The sequence below is a fragment of the Helianthus annuus genome, chromosome 14 (genome assembly GCF_002127325.2).
Source record: "Helianthus annuus cultivar XRQ/B chromosome 14, HanXRQr2.0-SUNRISE, whole genome shotgun sequence".
Classification (NCBI taxonomy): Eukaryota; Viridiplantae; Streptophyta; class Magnoliopsida; order Asterales; family Asteraceae; genus Helianthus; species Helianthus annuus.
In genome coordinates, this window is record NC_035446.2 from 76334587 (window position 1) to 76360479 (window position 25893).

The 25893-nt window shown below is 39.2% G+C and overlaps 1 protein-coding gene and 1 long non-coding RNA gene across 9 annotated transcripts; both read left to right on the plus strand.

The window, feature by feature from the left end:
- Positions 1-5532: 5532 nt before the first annotated feature.
- On the plus strand, positions 5533-8045 carry LOC110908502. The gene is made up of 4 exons (XR_002574662.2): positions 5533-5949; positions 6131-6216; positions 6708-6775; positions 7527-8045. It is a non-coding gene; the product is annotated as an uncharacterized LOC110908502 (long non-coding RNA).
- A 4090-nt stretch (positions 8046-12135) lies between these two features.
- LOC110908501 (pentatricopeptide repeat-containing protein At1g06143) lies at positions 12136-18477 on the plus strand. 8 transcript variants are annotated; one of them, XM_022153452.1, is made up of 5 exons: positions 12136-12448; positions 14700-14792; positions 15547-15670; positions 16435-16482; positions 16671-18477. In XM_022153452.1, the coding sequence occupies exon 5, from the start codon at positions 16685-16687 to the stop codon at positions 18347-18349; it is 1665 nt and encodes a 554-aa protein (XP_022009144.1). In that variant the 5' UTR covers positions 12136-12448; positions 14700-14792; positions 15547-15670; positions 16435-16482; positions 16671-16684; the 3' UTR covers positions 18350-18477. The 8 variants fall into 8 exon arrangements, with proteins under 8 accessions (XP_022009144.1, XP_022009143.1, XP_022009147.1 ...); XM_022153451.1 differs by having other exon boundaries at positions 16438-16482; XM_022153455.1 differs by having other exon boundaries at positions 14700-14763; positions 16438-16482.
- The last annotated feature ends 7416 nt before the right edge of the window (positions 18478-25893 follow it).

Genomic DNA, 25893 nt, shown 5'->3' on the forward strand with positions numbered 1-25893 from the left:
CATGGCATACACGTATAAGCATAGCCGTTAACAGTACATACGAGTCCAACAGTAGCATCACGAAAACAAACAAAGTCCAAGTATGCGGCCCAAATGGTTGGGCTGGTAACAGTACACAAGTCCAAACAGAATGTGTGATTAAGTGGTCTCGAGTCGAGACTAGAGATCTCGAGTCGAGACAGTGCGGTCTCGGGTTGTAGTCTCAATGTTCTCGAGTCACAAACAAGGGATCTCGAGTCATGCATTTATCACTCGAGACCGGGTGGTCTCGAGTCAGGTCTCGAGTCGCAACCAGACCAGCAACCGTGGTCTCGAGTTATGCTGTTTTTGTGTTGATGATGTGTGATCTCGAGTCGAGACAGTGGGGTCTCGACTCGCAACCTTTGTCGAGATCAGAAGGTGTAACAAATTTCCTTAATTGCAGCTTATTAATCCCGTAACATTTGCAAACAACTTTGGCAGTTTCAATCCGGATCAAACAACATTCAATTCAGAAATCAAACATATTCATTCAACCCTAATCATCATCTAATCAAGAACAATTAATCAGCATCATATGAACATACAACCGGATCATCCGACTATTGAACTCAAAGACTAACATGTAACTCTAAGTCATGACCTAAGCAGAACAATCAATCTATTGTCATGCGAAACATACGATCGGATCGTTAAGTTAGCAGATTCTAAACTAACATGCACCCTCGTTTATGTGTACATCAAATCATCTGAATCATATCACCTCTAGTGTTCCTCATGTCAACTAGCATTTAGTCATAACAACCGCACATCATATAATACAAATAACAATAAACACTAACCGGATTAGAGAATAAAACAAGGGTTAATCCGAGCCGCAACGATCTTCGAGAGATGGAGGTGAGGTCGTCGGTTACAAGAGAGAGGAAGAGAGAGAGGTGTAGGGTTTGTGTGTTCTTGTTTTGCAAGTAATGAGAAAACTAAACCCCCTAAAGGTTCATGTATGCACATAAGTAGTGGGCCGAATCCATAAATGGGCTGCCCTTGGTCTCGAGTCGGCCAAATATAGTGAGCCGAGAGAGATAGGTGTGCGGCCCAAAGGGCTTGTGCGATTAGGACAAGTGTTATGCAACTATACTTATAGCATTCACGTATAATCACGTAGCACATTAACATACATTGAAATCAAGCACATCAATCAATCAAGTAACGTTCATATAAGTTACATCAAAACACAAAGAAAGGTTCTGGAATACGGGTTGTCACAGAACCACCCTAGACCGACCAGTCAATTGTTCGAGATGGTGTTTCATGTTTAACTCGTAATCAGTAATCTCTTGGATAGAATCCAGATCTTGAACCAACACATCACTAAGAAGGAGTAGAAGATTAGAACAAGCTCCGATTCTAACGGTTTGGAGTGCATTGAGTGTAAAAGAGTTGAAATAAAGTTAGAAACCCTCTTTCAATCCCTTTTCACCATGAATATGTTCAGATCTATGCAAGATCTTTGTTTATTCATGTGGAAATCGTTCAGATCTAAGTTGTTCTTGGTGGATTGAAGCCAAAACATGAAGTTCATAAGAACCCTATGATGGCATCATCCTAGAACACCTCAAATCTAGTGATTTCACGGTTAAAAGTTAAGATTCAAAAGATAGAAAGGTGAAGGAGTGCGTGTAGATCAAGAAAGTACAAGGTTTAGGTTGAAAACTTACAAGAATCGCGAGAAATCGAGAGAATGAAGCTTGAGAGCGGCTGGGTCGAGTGAGAGGAGCTGTCACATCAAATGATGTGACAAGTGAGGTATTTATAGGGTTTCCCAAAAAGGAAAGTGTGAATGGATGGGGTGGGTCACCGATCGGGTGGCTGTCCGATCAGGTGGCAATCCGATCGGGTGGCAATCCGATCGGGTGGCAATCCGATCGGGTGGCCGTCCAATCGAGTTGTCACTCGATCGAGTGGCTCCGACGATTTGAATTTCGGCATTTTGTTTCGTACGTTGAGCTTTGTGATGCGATAGAGTTTCTCATTAATCCCAACTACTATATCTAACATACAATCATCCTAAATAACTTGCGTTTAGCGTTTGCGATTCGATTGCGATTGCGTTGCGATTGCGTTTCGATTAATTACCATAACATAAACATAAATAAACATGCACAAGTAACGCATAAATAACACACACACACATAAAACAATATCCAGAATGCATAATTCGAGCTGCGAGTGCGATTGCGATGCGATAAGCTATAAAGCGAGAAAACACGCGATAAATAGCGATAAACCTCGATTATTAATGAGTACTCCACATAATACAGCTAAAGCAAATAAATAAATAGACTATCTACAAGTCAAAGAAGTCAAAACTGCACTTGAGCAAGGAGTGGCAGATCGCAATTAGCAATCTTTTCTTCCTTTGACTTCAATCTTGACTTTGAATTTGACTTTCGAAACACGGGATGTTACACGAATCGAATCCTAACATAAGTTTATGTATCTTCTGATATGTACTAATAATACATCACGTACTTTAATTTAGTTTATTTGTTAAAGTGTTTGAGGTTTTTAAATACTACATACTTTAATTTAGTTTATTTGTTAAAGTGTTTGAGGTTTTTAAATACTAAATAATATCGACAATAAAGCATTTTAATATGCGAAAAATGTTATCTAGTATTTACATAGTTTACCGGACAACTTACACTTTTTGACCTTTATATGTATACACATTTCAATGGATTCTCTTTACCTTTTAAAATGTTATGAATCATCCTTTTTTAAAAAAACCATGACGATTTGTCCTTTAACAATAACCAAGTTAAAATTTTTAATTAAGTAACAAAATAAAAGAAATTGAAAAGCTAATAGATAATAAGTTGATAAAATCATAAATAATATGTTGATAATAAATTAGTAGATAATAAATTTATTAAATAGTAACTAGAGTTAATTACACAGTTAGTCCCTATGGTTTGCATAAAGTAACATACTTAGGCACTAATAGTTTAAAATCACATTCTAGGGTATTAACTTTTCATTTTGTAACGTTTGGAGGTAGTAACGTTATTTGTAGGTTTAAAATCATATTCTATTAGTAGCTAGGTATGTTATTTTGTGCAAAGCACAGGGACTAACTATGTTAATACCCTAGAAGATAATACCTTTAAACGTTAAAAAATGAAAAGTTAATACCCTAAAAGACGATTTTAAACTATTAGTATCTAAGTATGTTATTTTGTGCAAACTAAAAGGACTAACTATGTAATTAACTCTAGTAACTATGTAAGTAATAATAATAATAATAATAATAATAATAATAATAATAATAATAATAATAGTATGTAAATGAAAATAAAATAGGAATTAACTCTAGTAACTATGCAAGTAATAATAACTAGTTTATATTGACTTCGCGCGTTGCTGCGAAACCGAGCAAATGATAATGTAAAACAAACGTGATTTGAAAATAAAGCATATTGTTTAGAAAGCCAAACCATTAGAACGGTTTAGTTTATCATCGTATCGTTTTATGATACCAAATAAATACTTTATTTTGAGTACAACTTCATTTTTAATAAAAGTTATAACGGAATGTCGGGGAAAAAATCAAGCACAATTATGTACTTAAGTTTTTAGAAAAAAAGTTATAAACGTATATTATTGAAGAAGTATCAAATTAATCGATAAATCAATATATGTTATAAAAATAAAAAAATAAAAAATATGTTATTAAAAGTAAATATCATAGTAAACTATTATAATATGTTAAATTAAAGAATAATGAAAAGCTATATATTAAACATTATAAAGAAGCAAGACCTTTATGCATATATGAGTTGTAACTATGGCTTAGGGTGTTTTAAAAAAAATGGAATTTTCTTTTTTTAACCCTAAAGTTTTATTCTTTGACAATTTAAGTTTAAAGTTTTAATCTTTGTTTCCTTTTTAACCCTAAAGATTTAATCTTTGACAATTTAAGTTTAAAGTTTTAGTCTTTGGTAATTTAACCCCTTTGATTAATTTGATCTTTCACTTCTAATTCAAAAATTTCCATCTTATACAATTTAACTCCTTTGATTAATTTGATTTTTCACTTCTAATTCAAAAGTTTCCATCTTTTGCCATTTAACCACTTTGACTTTTTTACTTATGTGTTGTAATCTTGGCTTTGAGGGTTTTTCAAAGAAAAAATGGTTATGCATATGGTTGTTGTAACCTTGGGTTTGGGGGTTGTTGTTTTTTTTTTTTTACTTTTCACCCAAAAGTATTTCATAAATTACTTTTAACCAAAAACTATTTGTTTTTTTACTTTAAACACAAAACTTTTTAATCTGTCCTCACAACTTTTTTTTTACTTTCAACTTTGGTCCTTTATAATTTTCATTTTCCGCAAATTTTTCGCTTTATGTTTCGTTCTAAATTTTGTGACTTAACACATCGCAACATGCGTCTTTGGTTTAACGTTTTTACGTTTCGTTCTAAATTTTGCGAGTTAATATAACGCAACGTGCGTGTGTGGGTGAACGTTTTCACATCGTCTATTTTTTTCTGTTTGGCAGGTTCAACATAACCTGCGCCTCCTAAATCGACTTAGTTATAACTAAAGAATCCCCGCCGCAGTACGACGGGTGATAATTCTAGTTATTATAAAAATAAAGTTACTATTCATCATACTTCATCAACAATATATATATATATATAATATATAATATATAATATATAATATATAATATATAATATATAATATATAATATAATAGTATATATTATTATCTTTATTACTATCTATTAAGGGTATACGGTGTGGTGCGGCAAAGGGAAGTGGCAAACTGGTTTGCCGCGCGGCAACACCGCCGCCAACTCCTTTGCCGCGTCGGTTTCTTTGTAAATCGGTAACATATTGCCGATCGGGAAAATAAGAGAGAGAGGGTAGTGAGAGAGAGAGAAGGGGTATTGTGGGTGGGGTCCATTCCTATCTCAACCAATCACAACTTTTTCCTTTTTTTTTTAAAAAAAATAGTTTATCACTTTACCAAGTGTTTAAACCATTGCCAACACTTTTCACCAAAGTTTAAACACTTTTGACTGATTGACATGGCGCGCTCTAATTGGTCGGTTTTTTGGTTTGCCACTTCAAAGTGTTTAACCACTCCTTAGAGCATTCTCATCCAAATCACCAAAATCTGTGTGGGGGGTTTTTAAAATATAAAAAGTATAAAAAGTGGTTGTGAGTGGAGGAGAGAGAAAATGTTACTGTTCATCTGTATATTTGGGGGGCACTGTTCACCCCCTATACTTTTTTAATATATATTGAAAGTGGTTGTGAGTGGAGGAGAGAGAAAATGTAATATATATTGAAAAGGAGAGAGAAAAAGTGTTTGTTTTTTGTGGAAATATATTGATATAGGAGTTGTTTTTTAATGGAATGTATGTATATTTTTAGTGGATTGGATGTGAATGCTCTTACACCCTTATTACTAAACTAAATGAACAGTGATTCTTAAAATTGGTTGATTTACCCAATAAAAGATCCCCACCAAATTTATACGTGCTGTTTTACACCTCTTTCCAGCACACCCCTTTTCTTTTCGTTTTATCTTCTTCATTTGGCTAAATAGAAAGGTACGAACACCGATTAAATCCGCCGCCCCACCGCCCCACCGCCCCACCGTCGACTGTGTGCTGTCTTTACGGCCGATGGCCAGTGGCGATGGTTCCTGGTTCCAGACGACGATTGAATTCCGATGAATACAGATCCGCCGCCCGCCGCCGCCTTTGTCCTGACGTTCCGGCCGTCGGTCAGTGACGACGGTCTCTGGCTCAGACGACGATGGATGGTGGCGATGGTGGTCGATCTGTGTATCGTTGTCACGTTTACCGGCGAAATGGATTTTCATTGACTACCCAACTCAGAGCAGCTTTGGTCGACTTGGTTTTCTCTGGTACAAGTGATTTAAGAACAACAGAGGTATGTTCCTTGCCTCCTCCAAACTCTTCACGTCAGTTTTTTTGGCCGATTTAGGGTTTAGTGCCAGTGATTCAATTAAGAATTGAGGTATGTTTAGTGGAGGTGGGTTTGATTTGTTTTTTTGGGTGTTGATTATTTAAATAATGATTTGGGGTTTTTGTTGGTTGTTTCATAATTGCAGAGATTGAGATTGTTAAAAACCTTATCATCATTCTTGCATTAACCAGGAAGACATTTTCTTTCAAAACAAGACTCGATGTAATTGTGGTGAGTTATTTTTCCATCATTTTCCAGACATTTAGCCCTTTTTGAAGGTTCCTATGACTTATAAATTGCTACCACATATAGAATTATATGGTGCTTCGCCTTTAATAACTATGATTAATATAACTGCATTATGATTAGAATTATAAAGTTTTTTGTTCAAGACACTAATTTTATAGAATTCATATAAGTTTAGGAAAAAAAAACTATCTGGGTCAATTTATCCCAACCTATATCATTATTCTTCACTTACTGAGTAATGCTTGATTATTTTGTCAATGGCAACTACTTTATTGTACCCGCTTTACCCGTTCTATTTTCAGGAAAGTTTTTGAGTTTTTTAATTATTGACTCCAATACTTAGAGATGTTTATGGATATGAATTTGCGGGTTTTCAACCTTTTAGCGTTACTACGATAGATCATTATTGCATCATTTGTTTGGTTTTTTAAGCATTCTATTGAATATCACCATAAAATGCCTTGGCTTTGTAGGTTGGAGTTCTTTGTTTTCTTGCAAAGGTTGCGGGCTGTGATGACATTTAGTTTCTCGGTAACTTATGGTAAGCTTTTATTCTTACATTTTGGTTTACATCTCTAGGTATAGTTTAAACATGACAAAAGAAAAACAAATTAATGTGTTATCAGTTGAATGAAGTCGCAGGCTTGCAATCCTCAAATCTAATTTGCAAACGTGCCCTCATTCTTGCTAAAATGGCACGCGGAAAAGCATGTTTTTGAATCTCCAAAAGTCCAAATGATACTAAAACTGTCTGCATCTATAGAGTTGATAGTCTCCAAGACTTTCAATTTAGTTACATGATGTTCTTTGGCCTCTAATATGACTTTAATTGAAAGCATTTAGTTAAAAACGTAGTAATTAAATTTAATATGATCCCATATATATATATATATACGGGATCTAATGTAAATAGTTCCCCGTCACTGCTATACTTATACCCAATAAATGGTTTGGGTCAAAACGAGACGCTTTATATCATTAAAGTATCAAACAATTAAAACAAGCATTATAATTTATAATCATTAGAAGTAAAGTTTTATTCCTAGCCCATTGTATTCGATAAGAAAATATTTTTTTAAAGGTCCAAACAAATGTATTTATAGCCAGTTATCATCAAATATTGTGTTAAGTTACATTATGCATTCATAGGTTGTATGTTTTTTTTCCTGCACTGTGATTTTAAAGAAACAAAACAATGATCATTAAATCATTACTTTATTGTTCACAGATGTTAACTTATTATTATTATACATATAACCATCATTAACCCAAATTTGTTGTGTATTTTGCAGGTTTTATTGGATACTATTAATTGGATACTATTAATTGGTGAACGAAATGAACAGTGATTCTTCTGATTGGTTGATGCCCCCAATGAAGGATCTCCACCAAATTTGTACGTGGCGGTTACACCTTCCCCAGCCCACCCCTTTTATTGCCCTTATATTCTTTATTTCCCTGATCATGGGTTTTTTCGATTGGCTGTCATGAGTTCAAATTCTTTTTTCAAAGATTTATGAGGGTGGCGTGACAAGGATGATGGATGGTAGGTTTTGACCTGCAACCCGTCTTGCAGCCCCGATTTTCGGAAGCTCTGAGCCATAGAAAACTTGATTTTCTCTTGGGTGCGTATTTTTGCTTTGTTTTGGTGTTATTTTTGTAAGATGGTTTTATGCACCTCAATAGACGGTTTGTGATTCCCTTGATTTGTATGCATTAGTCTAATTCTCACTAGCAATGATGTAAAATCTGAGCCACTTTACACTTTGAATTCTTGGTTAAATCTGAGCCACAGTCTGGTTTGTTCACAATTAAACCGGATTTGCTCGCGCAACGCTCGTGGGGGAATAACCCTAGTTAAAAATTAAAAATTGAAGTAAATGAATAGTGTTTTAATTATCTTAATAACATATATTTTTTAATAGTTTTATTATATTCTTTACTTTTAAGTTGAATAAGCTTGTGTCAATCGGTACTAATATCGAAAGTAACGGTACGGTTATCGGTACATGAAGGTAAAAACTGATACTAGCCTGGTATAGAAAACGCCAAAAGTCGGTATCGAATTGGTTTTGAAAATCTTTTGGTTTGGGAAATTCGGTACTGCTACCCGGTACCATTTTCTCATCCCTGGTAACGTGTACCGTACGAACAACAACGGTATCGTGCAACTTATTTTTGTTGATATTCTTTAATTTTTAATGATTTCTTTTTTTAGTTTCAGGGGTAGGAATGAGTTCGGTGCCAACCAATATCGAATCGGTATTGGTACCGAAAATACCAGTTACGGTACCGGTATATGAAGGTAAAAACCGGTAGCGAACCGGTACCAAGAAAGCGAAAAGTCGTACCGAATTGGTACTTAAGATCTTTTGGTCAGGAAATTCACTAACGGTACCCAGTATTATTTGTTCATATCTGACCACAGGTTTCATACAAACAACATGATTACCATACAACTTTTTTGGTTGATTTTCTTTTAATTACCTTTTATAGGTTTTTTATGTATTTTCTTTTTATATTTGTCAGCGGTTCTGTGCACATCGCACTCATAGTGATTTCAAGACACATGTAAACACAGACTAAACAACAAAAGACGTTCGCCGCAACGTGGCGATAGTAAAAAACTAGTCTATATTAATAGTAAGTGTTAATGAATAGTAACAACATATAGATATTTTAATATAGTTATTATTATCTATATTATAGTATTATCTATATTAATAGTAATTATATAACCCTACAAAAAGCAACTTGGGTTGTCTCTTTAGAATGAAAAGTTGTAACTTTTAAAAAATCAAACACACATACCCATTTGATTAATTCTTATATATATTATTTATATATAAATACAAATACCAAAAGAGATGTCTTTTCCTCTCCTCCTAAAATTTCAGACATGTTGCTTCAATGATTAAAAACAACTAAAATATGCTTTATTATGTATAAGCGCCACCTTTAATTTAAAACTAAAATATGAACCAGCGCCACCTTTGATATATTTACTTCTTTTGATTTCTGTTTGTCATTTTCATATGACGTAAGGATTGGCAAGCCATAAACAAGAAGAATGCAACCTAAAAACCAATTGTATATAAATTACTGGACATCCATCAACGTCATCTCACCACCGCCATATGCATCCTCCCATAACCGTAACACATCCTTCATTGTCGATCATTACGGTTTTCCTCCGGCCGCTTCTCTCTTCCCTACACTTTCCTTATCGTAAATCCGGTATTATATTCCTATGTTTGCTGTCAATTTTAACGCTGAACAAATTTATCGTCAATTTCCATTCCCGTAAAATTCGAATTCGATTTGTATAAAACATCTCAACCGATGATTATGAATACGGGTTATCAGTGCCAAAATTTACTTGCCGACGGAAAATACTGCAGGCATCGTCATCGCGTTTTATGTACGTTTTCATAATTCATCAGTCGTCATAATCTCAGATTTGTATACGATTTTGAGGAATTAAGGCACAATTTGATGACCCGTCGGAAACTTTTTCAGACTCATTTTCAACCACTCAACAAGAGGAAGAGGAGTGAAAATTTTCATGGTGTGAGGGGAGTTACTTTCAGAAATCCAGTCACTAATACCATTCAGTCGCAAATTAATTTTGCCGCAGAACACCAACATTTTTGGCACGAGGTTTCAGTTTTCTCCACGGTTTCTCCACGGGCAGCAGTACAACAACAAGAGACGGCCGATGTAAATAAGTTAATAATCTTTTATTTTAATTTGATCATCATCACCTACCATGTAAAAATATTAATTTTCTCTCACGCACTCAATATAATTTTGTTTTCCAAAATTCCGTGACTTTAGTTATTTATTTATTAAAGAAAAAAATTGCAACAACAAAAAGATCCAGTAAATAATGGTTCAATAATGATGTTTTACAGGCCTACAAAGCATGGAGGATTTTTGGAGGTGTAACCTTGCCAAAGAAGTTAAAAAGAGGAAGGAGATTCACGCAAAGTTAAAAAACCAAGAAGAACAAACAAACCGGTTCAGACAGATGTAACATTTTTTCTACGACAAAAGGGCGTTTCATTTGGAACAAATGGTGGAACAGCACAACGATATTACGAAGTCCCTCCGGTTGCGTCGGATGAAAAAGTTCAGGCGTGTTTGGTTGAAGTCACGATCTGACAAAAACATCCCTATACCGTCATGACTTCAGGGTTGAAGAAGTTCAACCGTGTTGTGGTGAGTGGTGACGGTGGTTTGGTGGTTTGTTGTGGTGGCGGTGTGGTACTAATTTCATTGAGGCCATTTATTTTGTTGTGTGTTGAGTGTGTAGAAAAAACTGAAAGTTTGAATAGCGGAGATGTGAGAGTTGATTTTAGTGGAGGTATCTGGATGATACAGATTGTGTATATGATGGTGATATTTGATCAGTTGTTAGGGTGTCCGGAGTGGGCGGCAAATCCACTCGGCAAAGCGGTTTACCGCGCGGTAACATCGCCGCCGGTGGGTTTTGCCGACCGGTAAACATGGATAGGCGGTAAACGTTTGCCGATGCATTTGGGTATTCTCTACTTTAGCGAGTGTGCGTTCCTCGGTTTTAACTGCCCCGCAGCAACGCGCGGGTTCGCGTTAACTCGTTGTTCATAAATAGTAACTACATATAGATATTTTAATATAGTTATTATTTATATTATAATTATCATTTTATTATTGTATTAGTTATATAAAACCATTTTATATATATGATATATACATTTAATATGTTTAAATTTTTTACTAATTTGATTTTATACTTGCATTTGTTCTCTTTAAAAACTAAATAAGTAGTTGGGTTTGACTGCTTTTCTTAACGTTTCTGTGTAAATTTTATTAAAAACTGGGTTATGTTCGAACTTTGAAATAGAGTTTTTTATATTGTATCGTAGGCTATATCAAGTGTCGGTGTTATAGCGGTTGGTGTCACAAAACCAATACAGCGATACCGATCGAACAACGACCATATCGGTATTAGTATGTTATCAGATATAGTTTAAAATCTATATGGTTTGAAACCATTTAGTTTATTTAATTTGATTTTCGTTCGATAAGTCTCATTCATTATACCTGTGTTTATAAAAATGAATACCAACTATGGTTAATAATTTTTTTTTTCACAATGCTTCCATAAAAACTTTGTTAAAAAAGAGTTTATTTTTCAAAATAGTACCACGATGAATCGAGTTGATACCGAAATCGATACCAATATAATTATTATTAGAACTGACACCGGTATTCATTTTTATGGTTTTCAATGTAAAACACATATTTTGGACATATCATAAGTTTCAACCAAATGCCAGTATCATACCAATACTGTAACGAACCGAATCGATACCAATCGAATTCTTTAACATAATGAACCAAAAAGATACCGACCAAATTTCTGCCGTATCGCGCGGGAAAAGTCACCTATGTAAATGAAAATAAAATAGGAAACAATAGTAGGCTAGGAGCCCAGGTCCAGCCCACTTTTAACATTTAAAAAGAAGGAAAAATTACAAGTTTTGTCCTTTATCTTTATACCACTTTTCAGGCGATGTCCTTTTTAACGAATGTTAACAAACGGTGTTCTTTACTAGGTATTTTGTTGCAAGTTTAGTCCTTTAGACCCAATCCAAGTTAAAAAACCCTGTTAATTGTTTGGTGTAAAATACTAAACTTGCAAGAAAATACCTAGGTAAGGACTAAACTTGTAACAAAATACCTAGTAAAGGACACCGCCTGTCAACAATTAACAGGGTTGGGTGTAAATGACTAAACTTGCAACAAAATACCTAGTAAAATACACCGTCTGTCAACATTCTTTAAAAAGAACACCGTCTGAAAAGTGGGATAAAGATAAATAACAACTAAAAAGAAAAAGGAAAATCAAAATATATCAATATCAACGAAGAGTGTCATCTTCTTCCCGGTCTCTCTCTGCAACTCAAGCCGAACTTGTCATTTTCTTCAAAATATTTCATTGTTCTTCTTCATCTCTCTCTAATAATAACACTCAGTAGTATTACCCCCCACCGAGATCCGCCCCTGCAGAGTCCCATTCAGTAGGGTTTCTCTAATCCCATTCATTAGGGTTTTAAATCCAAAACAGATCCTGAATCAGTACACACACACAAAATTGAAACTAAAGAACGATGATGAGAGTTTCGGTGACAAAGAACCGTCTTCTTCCTTTAATGACACCTCTGTTCGGGTAAACACTCTCTGTTTCTTTTTTTAATTTAATTCGATGTGTTTTCTATTACCAGGTTGTTGTTTAGTTTAATGATTTTTTTTATTTATTTTGGGGTTACTGTCATGATTAGGAATTGTTAGGGTTTCTATATGATTAGGAATTGTTAGGGTTTCTATATTGTTAGGATAGGTTGCAATTTGTTTTGATGTGAATGTAAGACAGTCCTGTGAAAGAATATTCAGGTCTTATTTCAATATGGTAACACTTCATAGCAGGGATGTTCATGAACCTTTTTAATTAACCGAACCCCCAAAACGGAGCCAATTGACACTTCGGTTTTGGAGGTTTGCGGGTTTAATGGTTCGGATCTGTTTGAACTTGGGGCCGACCATAGTTAACTTTTATTATTTATACATATATTATTTTGGAACATGTAGTTACGTATATGTATTATAACTGTGAACCATATGGTCATTTTAAAAATAATTATACAAAGTAATGATTATGATTTTTTTTTAATAAAAGTTGGTTAAAACTGCCAAAAGCGAACCATCAAACCAAGCCGATTTGTCATTCCTCTAAACCTTAGTTAAGATTTTGGCTCATAATGTTTGTCAAAACCTGACAAACCTATCCTTGAACACCAACCATATTGTTTACATGCATAGTTGTCAAAAGCGCAAAAGGCGCGAAGCGAGGCTATAGTGCCTCGTGGTAGCCTAGGCGCAAAAATGGTTTTTTTTTTTTTTTTGAGAAAACAGTGTTCAGGCGCGAAAGGTGAGGTGATTTTTAAGTTTACAGCACTGATGACCATTAAAAACGAATCCGAGTGCAAAAAATGCCTCACGCGGGCCCGGGTTTTTGGAGCTGCATTCGTGTCCGCAGGACGTACGAGTTCAACCAAATTCCAGTTCAGAAACTCATTTTTTGCACCCCCTGCGTGCGGGTAGGACTTGTGGTAAAACATGTCATAAAGCTACAATGAAGTAGTAAAGGCTTTACCTTATAAACAACCACTCACTTTGTTCCCACACCAATGCGGGACAAAGTATTTACCACCTTTTGAGACTTTCATTCACACACCCAAAACTTCCAACATATAAGTCCTAAACTTTTGCTACTAACGATTAGCTACATGATCTTAAATGGCATATATAATAGTTTTTTTTTATTTTATATGTGGAATCTTATTTATTTTCAAAGCATAACATATTTTTTATATTTCTTTTTCTCTATGTGCGCTTTTCTTAAAAAAGCCCACGCTTTTTTTGCGTCTTTGACAACATAGTTTACATGGTATGCAAACCAACTAGATTAACCGAACATAGTTATGTTTCTTCTTCCCTCGTACATACACTCTTATCTGAGTGTAGAAGTGAGACAATTCACATCATCATTTTCAATTAATCTGATTTGCTCTTTTTGTCATGTCAGCATAATGACAAGGTGAAAGTCGACACAGTTATAATAACATGTATCTTCTTTGGTACCATAAACATGTATTTTCTTTGGTACCTTAAGTAGCCTACTTGCTTTCTTAATAAGTAGGATCACAAGGGGCCTAAATTGTTTTTCAACAAACAGAAAAGGCGAAACAATCTTGTAGTAAGCATTTATCTTTTTTTTTTTGGTGATTTATAATTTGTTTATACATATATGCATATGTTAAGGTTTTGGAACTTAAATTAAATTTTAAAATAGCTGATGACATGAGTGCAATATTATATGCGAAACTTAAAGATTTGGTTTTGGACTTTTGGTATATGGGCTAAATGCATTTGACACGAATGCATGTCGAAGGTTAATTTTGCGATATTTTAAATTAGTTTAGGTAGTGGTAGGATGTTATTAGGCTTCTTTATGGTATATGTGTGTTGTTGTCATTGGTGATCAATTGAACAGATGTAATTACTTGAATCTACTTGATGACACTTTGGTCACTGATGGATTTGTTAAAGCTGATGACTTGAATCTACTTGATGACCCAACGTAGTACATCAGTTGTTTATAAAATTCAAGAAAAAGGAACATAAAAATGGTGGTGGGTCAAATAAATACGCTAAATAAAGATTGCTTTGATTTTACTTCTCTATATGTTGTTTGTTAACTGTCTAAATGAGCCGAGTTTGTGTAATTCGTGTTACATAGCTAAGTAAAAGGGAAGGAGTGAAGGACTAATTTCTTCCCAACCAAATGTCAGACATGTGTTCTTTAAACATGCAACAATAAGTTGCTTTATAAGTTTAAGCTTCTTTTTTTTTAAATTCAGGCCTATGTGGATTGCTATGGCAGATACCTAAGATATCAATGATGGTGATGCAATCTGTGTAAAGGTGTATGCTTTCACATATTTCAAACAATTGTACGTATTTTATTTATTTATTTTTGTTGTTTCTTTGTCTCACAAGAAGTTGTGAGTACATGTTCTTGGTTAATTTTAATCATCATCATCATACTCAGTAAATCCCACCAATAGCAAAGCTAAGGTAGGGTCTGAGGAGGGTAGATGTAGACAGCCTTACCTCTACCCCGTAGGAATAGAGAGGCTGCTTCCAGTGAGACCCCCGGCTCGATTGTAGTTTTGTATCAAGCCTTGGACCTAAGACACATAACACTCAAACAATCGGGACAGAGACTGATTGGTGCATGTACCCCCGTGTCTTTTAGCTATCAACGTCGCCACATGATGCATGATTAACCATCCGCCGCTTTTAACGTTATTTTCACGAAATTAGTAAAATAACGTTAAAGTTAGTACCATTTCACTTTTGCCCCCCGAGCGCCCACACATATATACATTTTATGTGCACACCGCAAGCGTGGCATCTTCTTGGTTAATTTTAATCAATTTGATTATGTTTATGAACGCACCCGATTGCCCTTAATGGCTTTTGGCTTATCTGAAAATACATATTTTTACTGCGCTACATCGAGGAACTAGCCATAAGCCCCTTTTAGTATCTAAAAACATGTTAAATACCCTTCCTAGATCATCTCTTAAGGATCAAAGATACATGCTTATTTATTCAAGTCTCAACTCTCAAGTATTTTTAAATGAGATATAAATGAAAATAAATATTTGCGAATTTAATATAACTTTTTTTTTAACTTTACAGTCCTTGGAAGGAGCCATTTAGACATCAGACATGGGGATTGCGTCTCATAACCGAATCGTACTCTCAAGCATTTGAAAGTGAAAAGAGCACCTGAATTTATTAAATAAAAGGGCATAACTTTCAGGTTCTGTTTCAAGCCATCAACTAATATTCTTTGTCAATTTTTTTATGTATATATTAACATGTTATAAATGTATACCTTTTGTAGTAGTATGAATTTGGGTTCATGCTATATATATTAACATGTTAAAATCCTAATTTTTTTTTCTCGATCGGTACCAAAATTACTCATTTTTACCCAAAATCGCTTGACCTGCCTATTTTAGAAGATCTATTATTTGGTAATAAAAGTTGGCTTTATGATAAATAAGCTCCTTATTCAACCCGTGTAACCATAGTTGTTTATAGCGGCTATAGCGACCGCTATAGCGCGCTATGTAGCGATGCGACGTAGTGTTGCTATATGGGTCATAGCGACAAATAGTGATAGTTTTTTTTTTTTTTTTTTTTTTTTTGATGTAAATAGCAATTAGATATAGCTATAAAATAGCTGGATTTATAAGTTTTTGTTAAATATACATGTAAAATAGCATATATACCAAGGTACTTTGATATAATATACATATAAAAAATTTCAAAATTCTTTTTCTAGTGTATCGCTATTTATAAAATAGTGGTCGCTATTTGTCGCTATTCGCTATGTAGCGTATAGGTCTCTTGTCGCTATTTGCTATATAAATTCCTTTTCCCACTTCCAAATTATTCACAAAAGTTTGTTGCTGATGAACTTTCCCTGCAAACTAACCGATTTGATTGCAACTTCTCATCGCTACCATTTTCCCAATTATTTCTCACTTACACACTTTCTTTCTTCCCACTTTACTGCAGCAGCAACACAACTTCATTCACCAATCACCAGTTTTGCAGCACCACAAGGTTTAAAGATTCAAACTTTCCCTAGTTTTATTCAAATTCATTGATTATCTGATTTACCCAAATAACAATATAAACGTTTCAGTCTTTAACACTACAATATTCGTAGTGCGCTCCAGGTGTTCGATAAAATGCCTGTGCCACATTTTTGTTAAAGACTTACATAAAGATTCATCATTTTATTTTCCCAGGTGTTGTGGGAGCCATGAATAAGGAGAACATAATCAGTTACTTGAAAATGTGCTCGAATTCGACACAACTAGAGTGTATTTACGCCTGCATTGTCAAGAACAGCTACAATCAAGATTGTTTCATGATTAACCAGTTTGTGTCAGCTTGTTCCATCTTTAACAAGATGGATTATGGTATTCGAGCCTTTACGCAGATGGATCATCCGAATGTATTTGTGTATAATGCTGTGATCCGAGCGTGTGTTTGTTGTTCTTCCCCGGTTCTAGCTCTTCGGTTTTATTCCAAAATGTTAAGTGCTCAAGTTCTTCCCACTAGCTATACTTTTTCGTCGGTTATTAAAGGTTGTGCTTTAGTTGCACATTCAAGAATCGGTGAAGCGGTTAACGGGCATATATGGAAGTTTGGGTTCAAATCTCACGTGTTTGTTCAGACAGCGTTGATCGATTTTTATTCGAGTGTGGGGAGGATCTTTGACGCACGCCAGGTGTTTGATGAAATGACAGAGAGGGATGTCTTTGCCTGGACTTCAATGGTTTCGGTTCATGCACGGGCTGGAGACTTAGTTTCTGCGAAGAAACTGTTTGATGAAATGCCTGAAAGAAACTTTGCTTCATGGAACTCTTTGATCGACGGATACGCTAGAATAAAAGATGTCGAGTCTGCAGAGGTTTTGTTCAGCAAGATGCCTCAGAAAGACTTGATTTCATGGACGACTATGATAAACTGCTACTCTCAAAACAAACTATACCAACATGCGTTAGCAACGTTTAATGATATGACAGCACACGGTATCATTCCCGATGAAGTAACCATGGCTACCGCTATCTCAGCCTGTGCTCACCTCGGGGCACTCGACATAGGCAAAAAGATACATCGTTATATACAAAATAATAGTTTAAAACTCGATGTTTATATCGGGTCGTCACTGATTGATATGTATGCAAAGTGTGGCAGCTTAGATCAATCTCTTGCAGTATTTTATAAACTACCTGAAAAAAATCTTTTTTGTTGGAACTCGGTAATCGAAGGGCTTGCGGTGCATGGTTACGCGAACGAAGCATTAAAAATGTTTAATCATATGGTGAAAGATGGTATAAAACCAAACGGGGTTTCTTTTATCAGCGTCTTGAGCGCGTGTACGCACGCGGGCTTGGTCAAAGAGGGTCAAAGGTGTTTTCTGAGCATGATTCATGATTTTCATATTCTTCCGGAAATCGAACATTATGGATGTATGGTTGATTTGTTATGCAAGGCGGGTTTACTAGAAGACGCACTGCAAGTGATAGAAGAAATGAGAATGGAACCGAATGCGGTTATTTGGGGTGCGATATTGGGTGGATGTAAACTTCAGAAGAATCTAGAAATTGCTAAGATTGCTGTTGATAAGTTGATGATTTTGGAACCGGATAACAGTGGATATTATACGCTTTTAGTTAATATGTTTGCCGAAGCAAACAGATGGAGTGAGGTAGCTAGAATACGATCCACTATGAAAGATCTTTGTGTGGAAAAAAAGAGCCCGGGATCAAGTTGGATCGAGATAAATGGGAAAATTCATCGGTTTTCAGCTTCGGATAAGTATCATGAATCTTGTGAGGAAATATACTTCCTGTTGAATAGACTATATGGAAAGCCGGTTCTTTATTTAAGTGTACCAGAGCTTATTTTTTGCTTTTAAAGATTTGCTCTTTTTAGCCGTAGATGTGATTTAAAGGAAAAATGTGCATATTTTTTGACAATTCCTTCGGTCATGCGCTAATGGCCTGTTTTGACCTGAACCCAGTTTTAACTGAACCCGTTTTGACACATTGCCCGACCAACCGTTTTGCCTGGCTTACGCCCTATCTTCAAATTCTTGGCTCACTAAAGTAAGATTGATGAGATGGAGAAATTTAATAGTAAAGAAAATGAAAAATAAAAAAGAAAAAAAATCAGATTGCAAGGTGACAAGTGGCTAAGGACAAGGGTGGACTCTATTGGAATACAGCAGGTTGTTTGTTCCTACCAAAAAAGACATAATATATGGTGATACAACTTGCAAGTTCAGTGCATTATTTCTGTCATGTAAAGTGTTGTTAAGTGACCAATCATATTTTCAAATTTCATCTGCTATCACTTGGCCAAAGTCCTAGGGGTTAATTGCAATGTTTTGAAACTTCAGGGGTGGTGTTTGGAGAGAAAATCACGAAAATGGCCATTTTGACTTACCTTTTTTTACTTAAAAGGATATTGTATTTAAATAACTCAAACTTTCACCATTTTGTCGATAACACATTCAACTTACGAATTGTATCACGCCACTCCTAACTTTCAACTTATTTTCCTCTGGCATTCCCTAACTAATTGAACCCTAACTCAGTTATTTTTTTGTGCTGATGTGGCACTTCACACTTGTTTAGTGATGTGGCATCTGATGCAGCACTTATTTATTGACGTAACATCCGACGTGGCATTTTTTAGGCATCCGATGTGACACTTGCTTAGTGACACGTCATTTGATATCAGCTAACTAGGTTAGGGTTCAGTTAGTTTGAGAGTGACAGAAGAAAATAAGTTGAAAGTTCGGAGTGGTGTGGTACAATTCGTAACTTGGGAGCTATTCAGCCAAATGGTGAAAGCTAAGGTTTATAAATCCAATATCCCTTACTTAAATAGCCACTTGACCAATGTTTTAAAAAATATAACCATCTGATCGGTACAAATGATTACACGAAAGTATAACTCAATCAAAAGACGCCATGTGGACTAGGAATGACAAACAAACCCAAACCCGATGGGCAAAGTATCAAACCTGAGACATTCAGGACGAGTAGTTGGTTATAGGATTAGTTTTATACAAGCTCACAAGTATGGTCCAAAAAAGCCGGGGGGGGGGGGGGGGGCGGGGGCTCCGGCGTGGTTGGGCGTTTGAAGGGGTATGGTCCCAGATCTCGCGTCAGCATCGACCGCGAGTGACCATTACCCTTATCAAAACCCCCACTAGCTAACAACCTATTTGTGCCCATGCGAGAACGCGTCGACACAAGGGTTGAAACCAATCTATCTAGTAACGAAGGAGGACTTACATGGAACATGAGAACGGTAGAGTGATGCGACATAGCATCACATCTGGTGTATGAAAACGGAAGTATTCACAGCGATGCGGCCTCGCACCGCGTCCAGTGAACACTTCTATCAATACAAGGAAGCTGGATAACAGCAACAGTCACCGCAGGCGACGATGCGGCCAGCACCGCATCTCGCGTATTTCTTGATCACTAGCAAGAGACGCGATAACATCAGATGTTACCGCAGGCAGCGATGCGGCTAACACCGCATCCTATACGCTCAACAAGTGAGACTGACACCACAGTGCAAGTGGAACCAATGGCAGTCACCTGTCAGGTCTACGGAAGCGACAGACTGACGTGGCGTCGTCTCCACGGCCGACATGTCTGACACACCTGCAAAGGTGCAGCATGCCGTCAGTCTATCCATCCACCTCCTCCTTCACTCCTCGGCTATAAATACCAACCCCAAACCAGGTTTGAGGTATCTCTTCGCAACTCCCTAACTACTACTACAATCTTACTTTGCTTCCCAAGCAAACTACTGATTCTCACGCCGGAGAGTGGTAACAAGGAGCATCCCCCACCCCATCCTCCTTGTTACGAGTCACGGTTTGTTTCCTTGTGCAGGAGATCAACCCACCGGTGATCCAGCCGGCGATCCTCGAGAGGAAGGGATTAACCCTTCTTGACGAGACCAGTGAGTTAACCCTGCCCGGTTAACCATTGTTTCATCATTGGCGCCCACCGCTACTCTTAGCACTTTTTCGATCATCCTTTGTCCTCTCTCAAAATCATGACTGATCACCAAAACAATACTACAGGGGATAATCTACTCCCCACCAACACAGGAAATGTGGGGAGTACCCCACCGGAACCGAATTCGTGCCATATCGGCACATCAACGCAAAGGGGTCCATCCCTAACGTTCGGACACGACTTATCACAGTACGCATCTGTGATCCCCCCGAACATTAACCCCCACATCTGGTATGACCAACAGGCCACCCTGCTGGCCGCAACATACAACCGCGCTTGTGCGGAAGCGCACATACAAGTTGGGCCAACCCCAGCACCGCACACCCCTGCCGATCGTGTTTTACAATACGACAGCAGAGCGCATTCACGTCCAGCTTCGAGAAGCAGACGTGACGACCGCGGATCCTCTTACTGTTCGGTCCACACAATCAACGAGGATGATTCCGCATACGGGTCCCACACCAGGGGACCAGTGCATACCCGCCTAGGTCCTTATGTTGAGGACAGACGACGATCCGCATCCCGACATGGCTCTGGAATTCAGAGCCGGTTGGGCCCACAGCCATACACCGAAGGGTATGGTCGTACCGACCCGGACGACCGTACATATTGTGGGGATTCGCATGACACCTGCAGCAGACCGGGAGGACGCAACTATGTTCCTCCCACTCACCCCCGCAGTACATACCTCAGGGCTGCAAAACGCCCTGAGAACCAGCCCTATAGGCCGAAAGCTGCGGCCGAAAACTCCAAATTCGCCCCACGAATAGCCCACGCCCATGTCACCACAACAAAATTCCCATTCAACGTTGGGAAATACAGTGGTTCATCCGACCCGGATGACCACATGAACATTTTCATAGGCGCAGGGTGCAATGGCCAGTGGGACGAACCCACTTGGTGCAATTTTTTCCCCCAGACCCTTACGGGTCTGGCCAGGGCTTGGTTCGATTCTTTGCCAGTGGCATCACTGGACTCATTCGAGGACTTTCATGCCAAGTTTCTCGCTCATTTCAGCCAACAACGACGTCACACGCGTGACTCGTTGGACGTCATGAATATCTGGCGCAGAGACAACGAATCCCTAGAAGCATTCGTTGTCCGATACAATAAGGAGTGCCTGGAAATAGGCGACGTGGCAGATCAAATGGCACGGAACCATTTCATCAGGGCCGTGAAAGATAGGCAGATGGCTATGACCATCTCTGGCAAAGAAGGTTTGCCTAAAAAATGGGAAGATGTCATGAACGCAGTCAAGACATATGCCCAGACACAGCGGTCCCTCGAACCGCATGTGACAAAGGCAGAGCCCCAGGCCGAAACTTCCAACCACGGGTCCAAGCGTAACAATAAACGCAACCGGGACGTAGGGAATAACGATATTTCCAAACCATACGTCCCGCGGACCAACCCGTTTGACCCGAGGAAACGCAGCCCTCAACGGGACAACCGGGCACCAAAGAAAGATTCTCGGGACCGCAACTGGACCGAGATCAACATGTCGCCAAGCGAGGTCCTTCTTGCGGACCCGCAATTCTTGCGACCGGCCCAACCGATGAAGTCCAAGAAAAATCAGGACCTCACACTCTACTGTGAGTATCACAAGGACTCGGGCCACACCACCAACAGCTGCATCAGTCTCCGGCTGGAGATTGAGCGAGCCTTAAAAGAGGGGAAACTGCAACACCTTTTGCCAGGTGGGCAAAAACCCACCAAGCGCATCACCCCTCATGGCGAAGGTACCTCCTCCGGAAAGAGAACCATGTACGTGGCTTCCACCCACATGATCAACGGAGGCAAAGGTAGGCCGCGCAAGGCGGCGAGAAGGCCGGACAATGACTTGAAAGACGAGCAAGTCGTCTTTCCAAAAGTCCGAGGCGGACCGCGCGACAGGCGTGCCGTCGTTATTACAGGCCAACTGGCACACTACTGCATCGAGCGTCTATTCATCGACCCGGGCAGTACTTCTGACATAATCTACGAACAATGCTTCAACCAGTTCGACCAGGAGGACAAAGATCGGTTGCAAGCAGTAGATTACCCATTGGCCGGGTTCGCAGGGGAAACTGTCTTTCCCCTGGGCCAGATCACTTTTCCTGTGCGTCTTACCAGCGGCAGACACACAAGAATAGAAGAGGTGAACTTCATGGTTTTACCTCACACCTCCAGATATGACGTACTCCTTGGGAGAGAATCCTAAGGCGATTTCAATATGATTACATCTGTCCCCCACTCTGCTGTCGGTTTTCCAACCGAATCGGGGGTCGCGATAATCTACGCACGAAAAGACGTCATGATGACGGACGAACTACGTCCGACCAAGGTCGCAAGGCCTACCCCCAGCAACCAACCAGAGAAATGGGTTCTCAACGCGAGATACCCAGAACAAAAGGTTACATTGGGTCACGCCTTGTCCCCGACCACAAGAGCGCACCTGAAGCAGCTTCTCTTCGGGAAACAAGACATTTTTGCATGGACACCCGCAGACATGACAGGGGTCCCGCGTGATATTGCGCAACACCACTTGAATACCTCACCAGGTATCAAGCCGGTGATCCAAGGCCAATGCCACCTTGGGTCCGCTAAAAATCAGGCGATGCAAGAGCAAGTCGAAGAACTGCTCTCCGCAGGCATCCTGCGGGTAGTCAAATACCAGACTTGGTTATCCAACCCAGTTATGGTAGAAAAACCATCCGGGGGCTGGCGCATGTGCGTCGATTACAAAGACCTTAACAAAGCCTGCCCCAAGGATTGTTACGCACTTCCGGAAATCGACGAAAAGGTCGATAATCTCGCACCATTCAGATGGAAGTGTTTCCTCGATTGCTACAAAGGGTACCATCAGGTACAAATGGCGATCGAGGATGAAGACAAAACGGCATTCCGCACTCCCACCGGGAATTACTGTTATACAAAAATGTCGTTTGTGTTGCGCAACGCGGGCGCAACCTATCAAAAGCTGATGAACGACACTTTCCGCGGCCAAATAAGCAAAAGTGTCAAAATCTACATGGACGACCTAGTCGTCATGAGCATGGAGGAAGATACCATGCTCACAGACATTGAAAGAACATTCCAGACTCTGCGAAGCGTTAACATAAAGCTCAATCCAGGGAAATGCTCGTTTGGAATGGAAGAAGGCAAGTTCCTTGGGTTCATCGTGACAAAAGATGGATTCAAGGTAAACCCGGAGAAAGTTCAGGCGATCGAGCGCATGCCATCGCCTTCATCGATGAAAGATATGCAACGATTAGCCGGCAGGCTAGCGGCACTCAACAGATTCTTAGCCAACCATGCAGCTAAGTCTTATCCTTTCATCAAGACCCTGCGGAACTGTTTAAAGAAAGAACAATTCCAGTGGACCGCAGAGGCTGAAAACGCCTTCCGGGAAATGAAGGAGTGTTTGATACAACTCCCAACCTTAACCGCACCACGCAAGGAGGAGCCACTCATATTATACATATCTGCCGCGGACAACGCGGTAGGTGCGGTATTGATAGTGGAGCGGGAGGGGGTTCAAACACCCATCTATTACATCAGCAAGATGCTCAACGACCCAGAAACAAGGTACTCAATAATGGAAAAATTGGTGCTAGCATTGGTGCACGCTTCAAGACGGTTGCGACGCTACTTCGCAAATCACGTCATCACAGTGCTAACCAATTACAGGATCGGCCCGATCCTATCCAAACCTGGCATTTCTGGGAGATTAGCAAAATGGGCAATAGACCTGGGCGCGCACACGTTGAACTACAAACCGCGCTCCGCGATAAAAGGCCAAATCTTAGCTGATTTCGCTGCCGAAGTACCGGTGAATCGCATCCAAGAATGCGAACAAGCACAAAACCCTGCACCAACGCCATCTTCCTCAGAAACTTGGGCACTATTTACCGACGGTGCCTCCAACGAGGAAGGTGCGGGCGCAGGTCTGCGACTCGTCAGCCCTGATGGCCAAGAACTTACATATGCCATCCGCCTCGATTTCAAAAGCACAAATAACGAGGCCGAATATGAAGCCCTACTAGCAGGACTACGTTTAGCAGTCAAACTCGGCGTGCAGCATCTGGAAGCACACGTCGATTCTTTGTTGGTTGCAGGACAAATACGCGGCGACTATGCCGCAAAGGGGGATATCATGATCCTCTACCTCAAGCAAGCCCTGCAACTAACATCCAAATTCGCTTCGTTCAATATCCGACATATTAATCGAAGTGAAAACAAGTCCGCGGATGCACTATCAAAACTCGCATCCACCAGCTTCCAGCACTTGGCAAAGGAGATACGCATCGAAATTCTGCAAAATCTTTCGGTACCCCTGCGCCAAGTCAACGTCATTTAATACGGTACAACATCATGGATGACACCTATTATCGCATATCTGCAATCAGGTGTGACCCCCGAAAGCAAATCAGAGGCACGCAAGCTACAATACAAAGCGTGCCATTATCAAATGGGAGACGGTATCTTATACCGCAAATCATACCTAGGGCCACTACTACGATGCGTCAACCCCCAGGATGCCACATACCTCATCCGAGAGATACACGAGGGCATATGTGGCATACATGCTGGACCACGCATGGTAGTGGCCAAAATCATGAATGCCGGGTATTACTGGCCCGGTATGCACCTGGACGCCGTCAAAGAGTTGCGCAAATGCATCGACTGTCAACGTCATGCTCCAAAAACTTTGCGGCCAAAGAACAACTTAGTCCCCGTCACAACCGCATGGCCCTTTCAGAAATGGGCAATTGACGTTGTGGGACCTTTCCCTGACGCTCTGGGTGCGGTCAAATTTATCATAGTAGCGGTTGATTACTTCACAAAATGGGTAGAAGCAAAACCGCTCGCCTCAACCACTGCTATGATAACGAGAAAATTCATTTGGGAACACATCATCTGCCGTTTCGGTTTACCAATGTGCATTGTCACCGATAATGGCACCAACTTTGCTGCTGACGAATTTCAAAAATGACTAAAAGAACTACACGTTGAACACATATTCTCGTCCGTGGCACATCCGCAAGGAAACGGCCAAGTTGAGAGTATCAACAAAAGCCTAGTCGAGGGCATCAAAGCAAGGTTGGGAACAGCCAGGCGTGGCTGGGTCGATGAACTCCCAAGTATCTTATGGGCTCACCGTACTAGCCCAAAAACAAGCAATGGGGAAACACCCTTCAGCCTAGTCTACGGTTCAGAAGCGGTGATCCCCGCGGAAGTAGGTCTCCCCTCTCCTAGAATGTTGGCTATTGAAAAACTAGACAACATCACAGAACGCAGGACCGATTTGGACCTCTTGGAAGAAAGGCGCGAAAACGCTGCCATCAACGAGGCCAAATATGAATCCAAACTTGAAAAGTACTACAACACGCGCGTCCGCGTTTGTACTTTCAATCCGGGAGACTACGTCCTACGC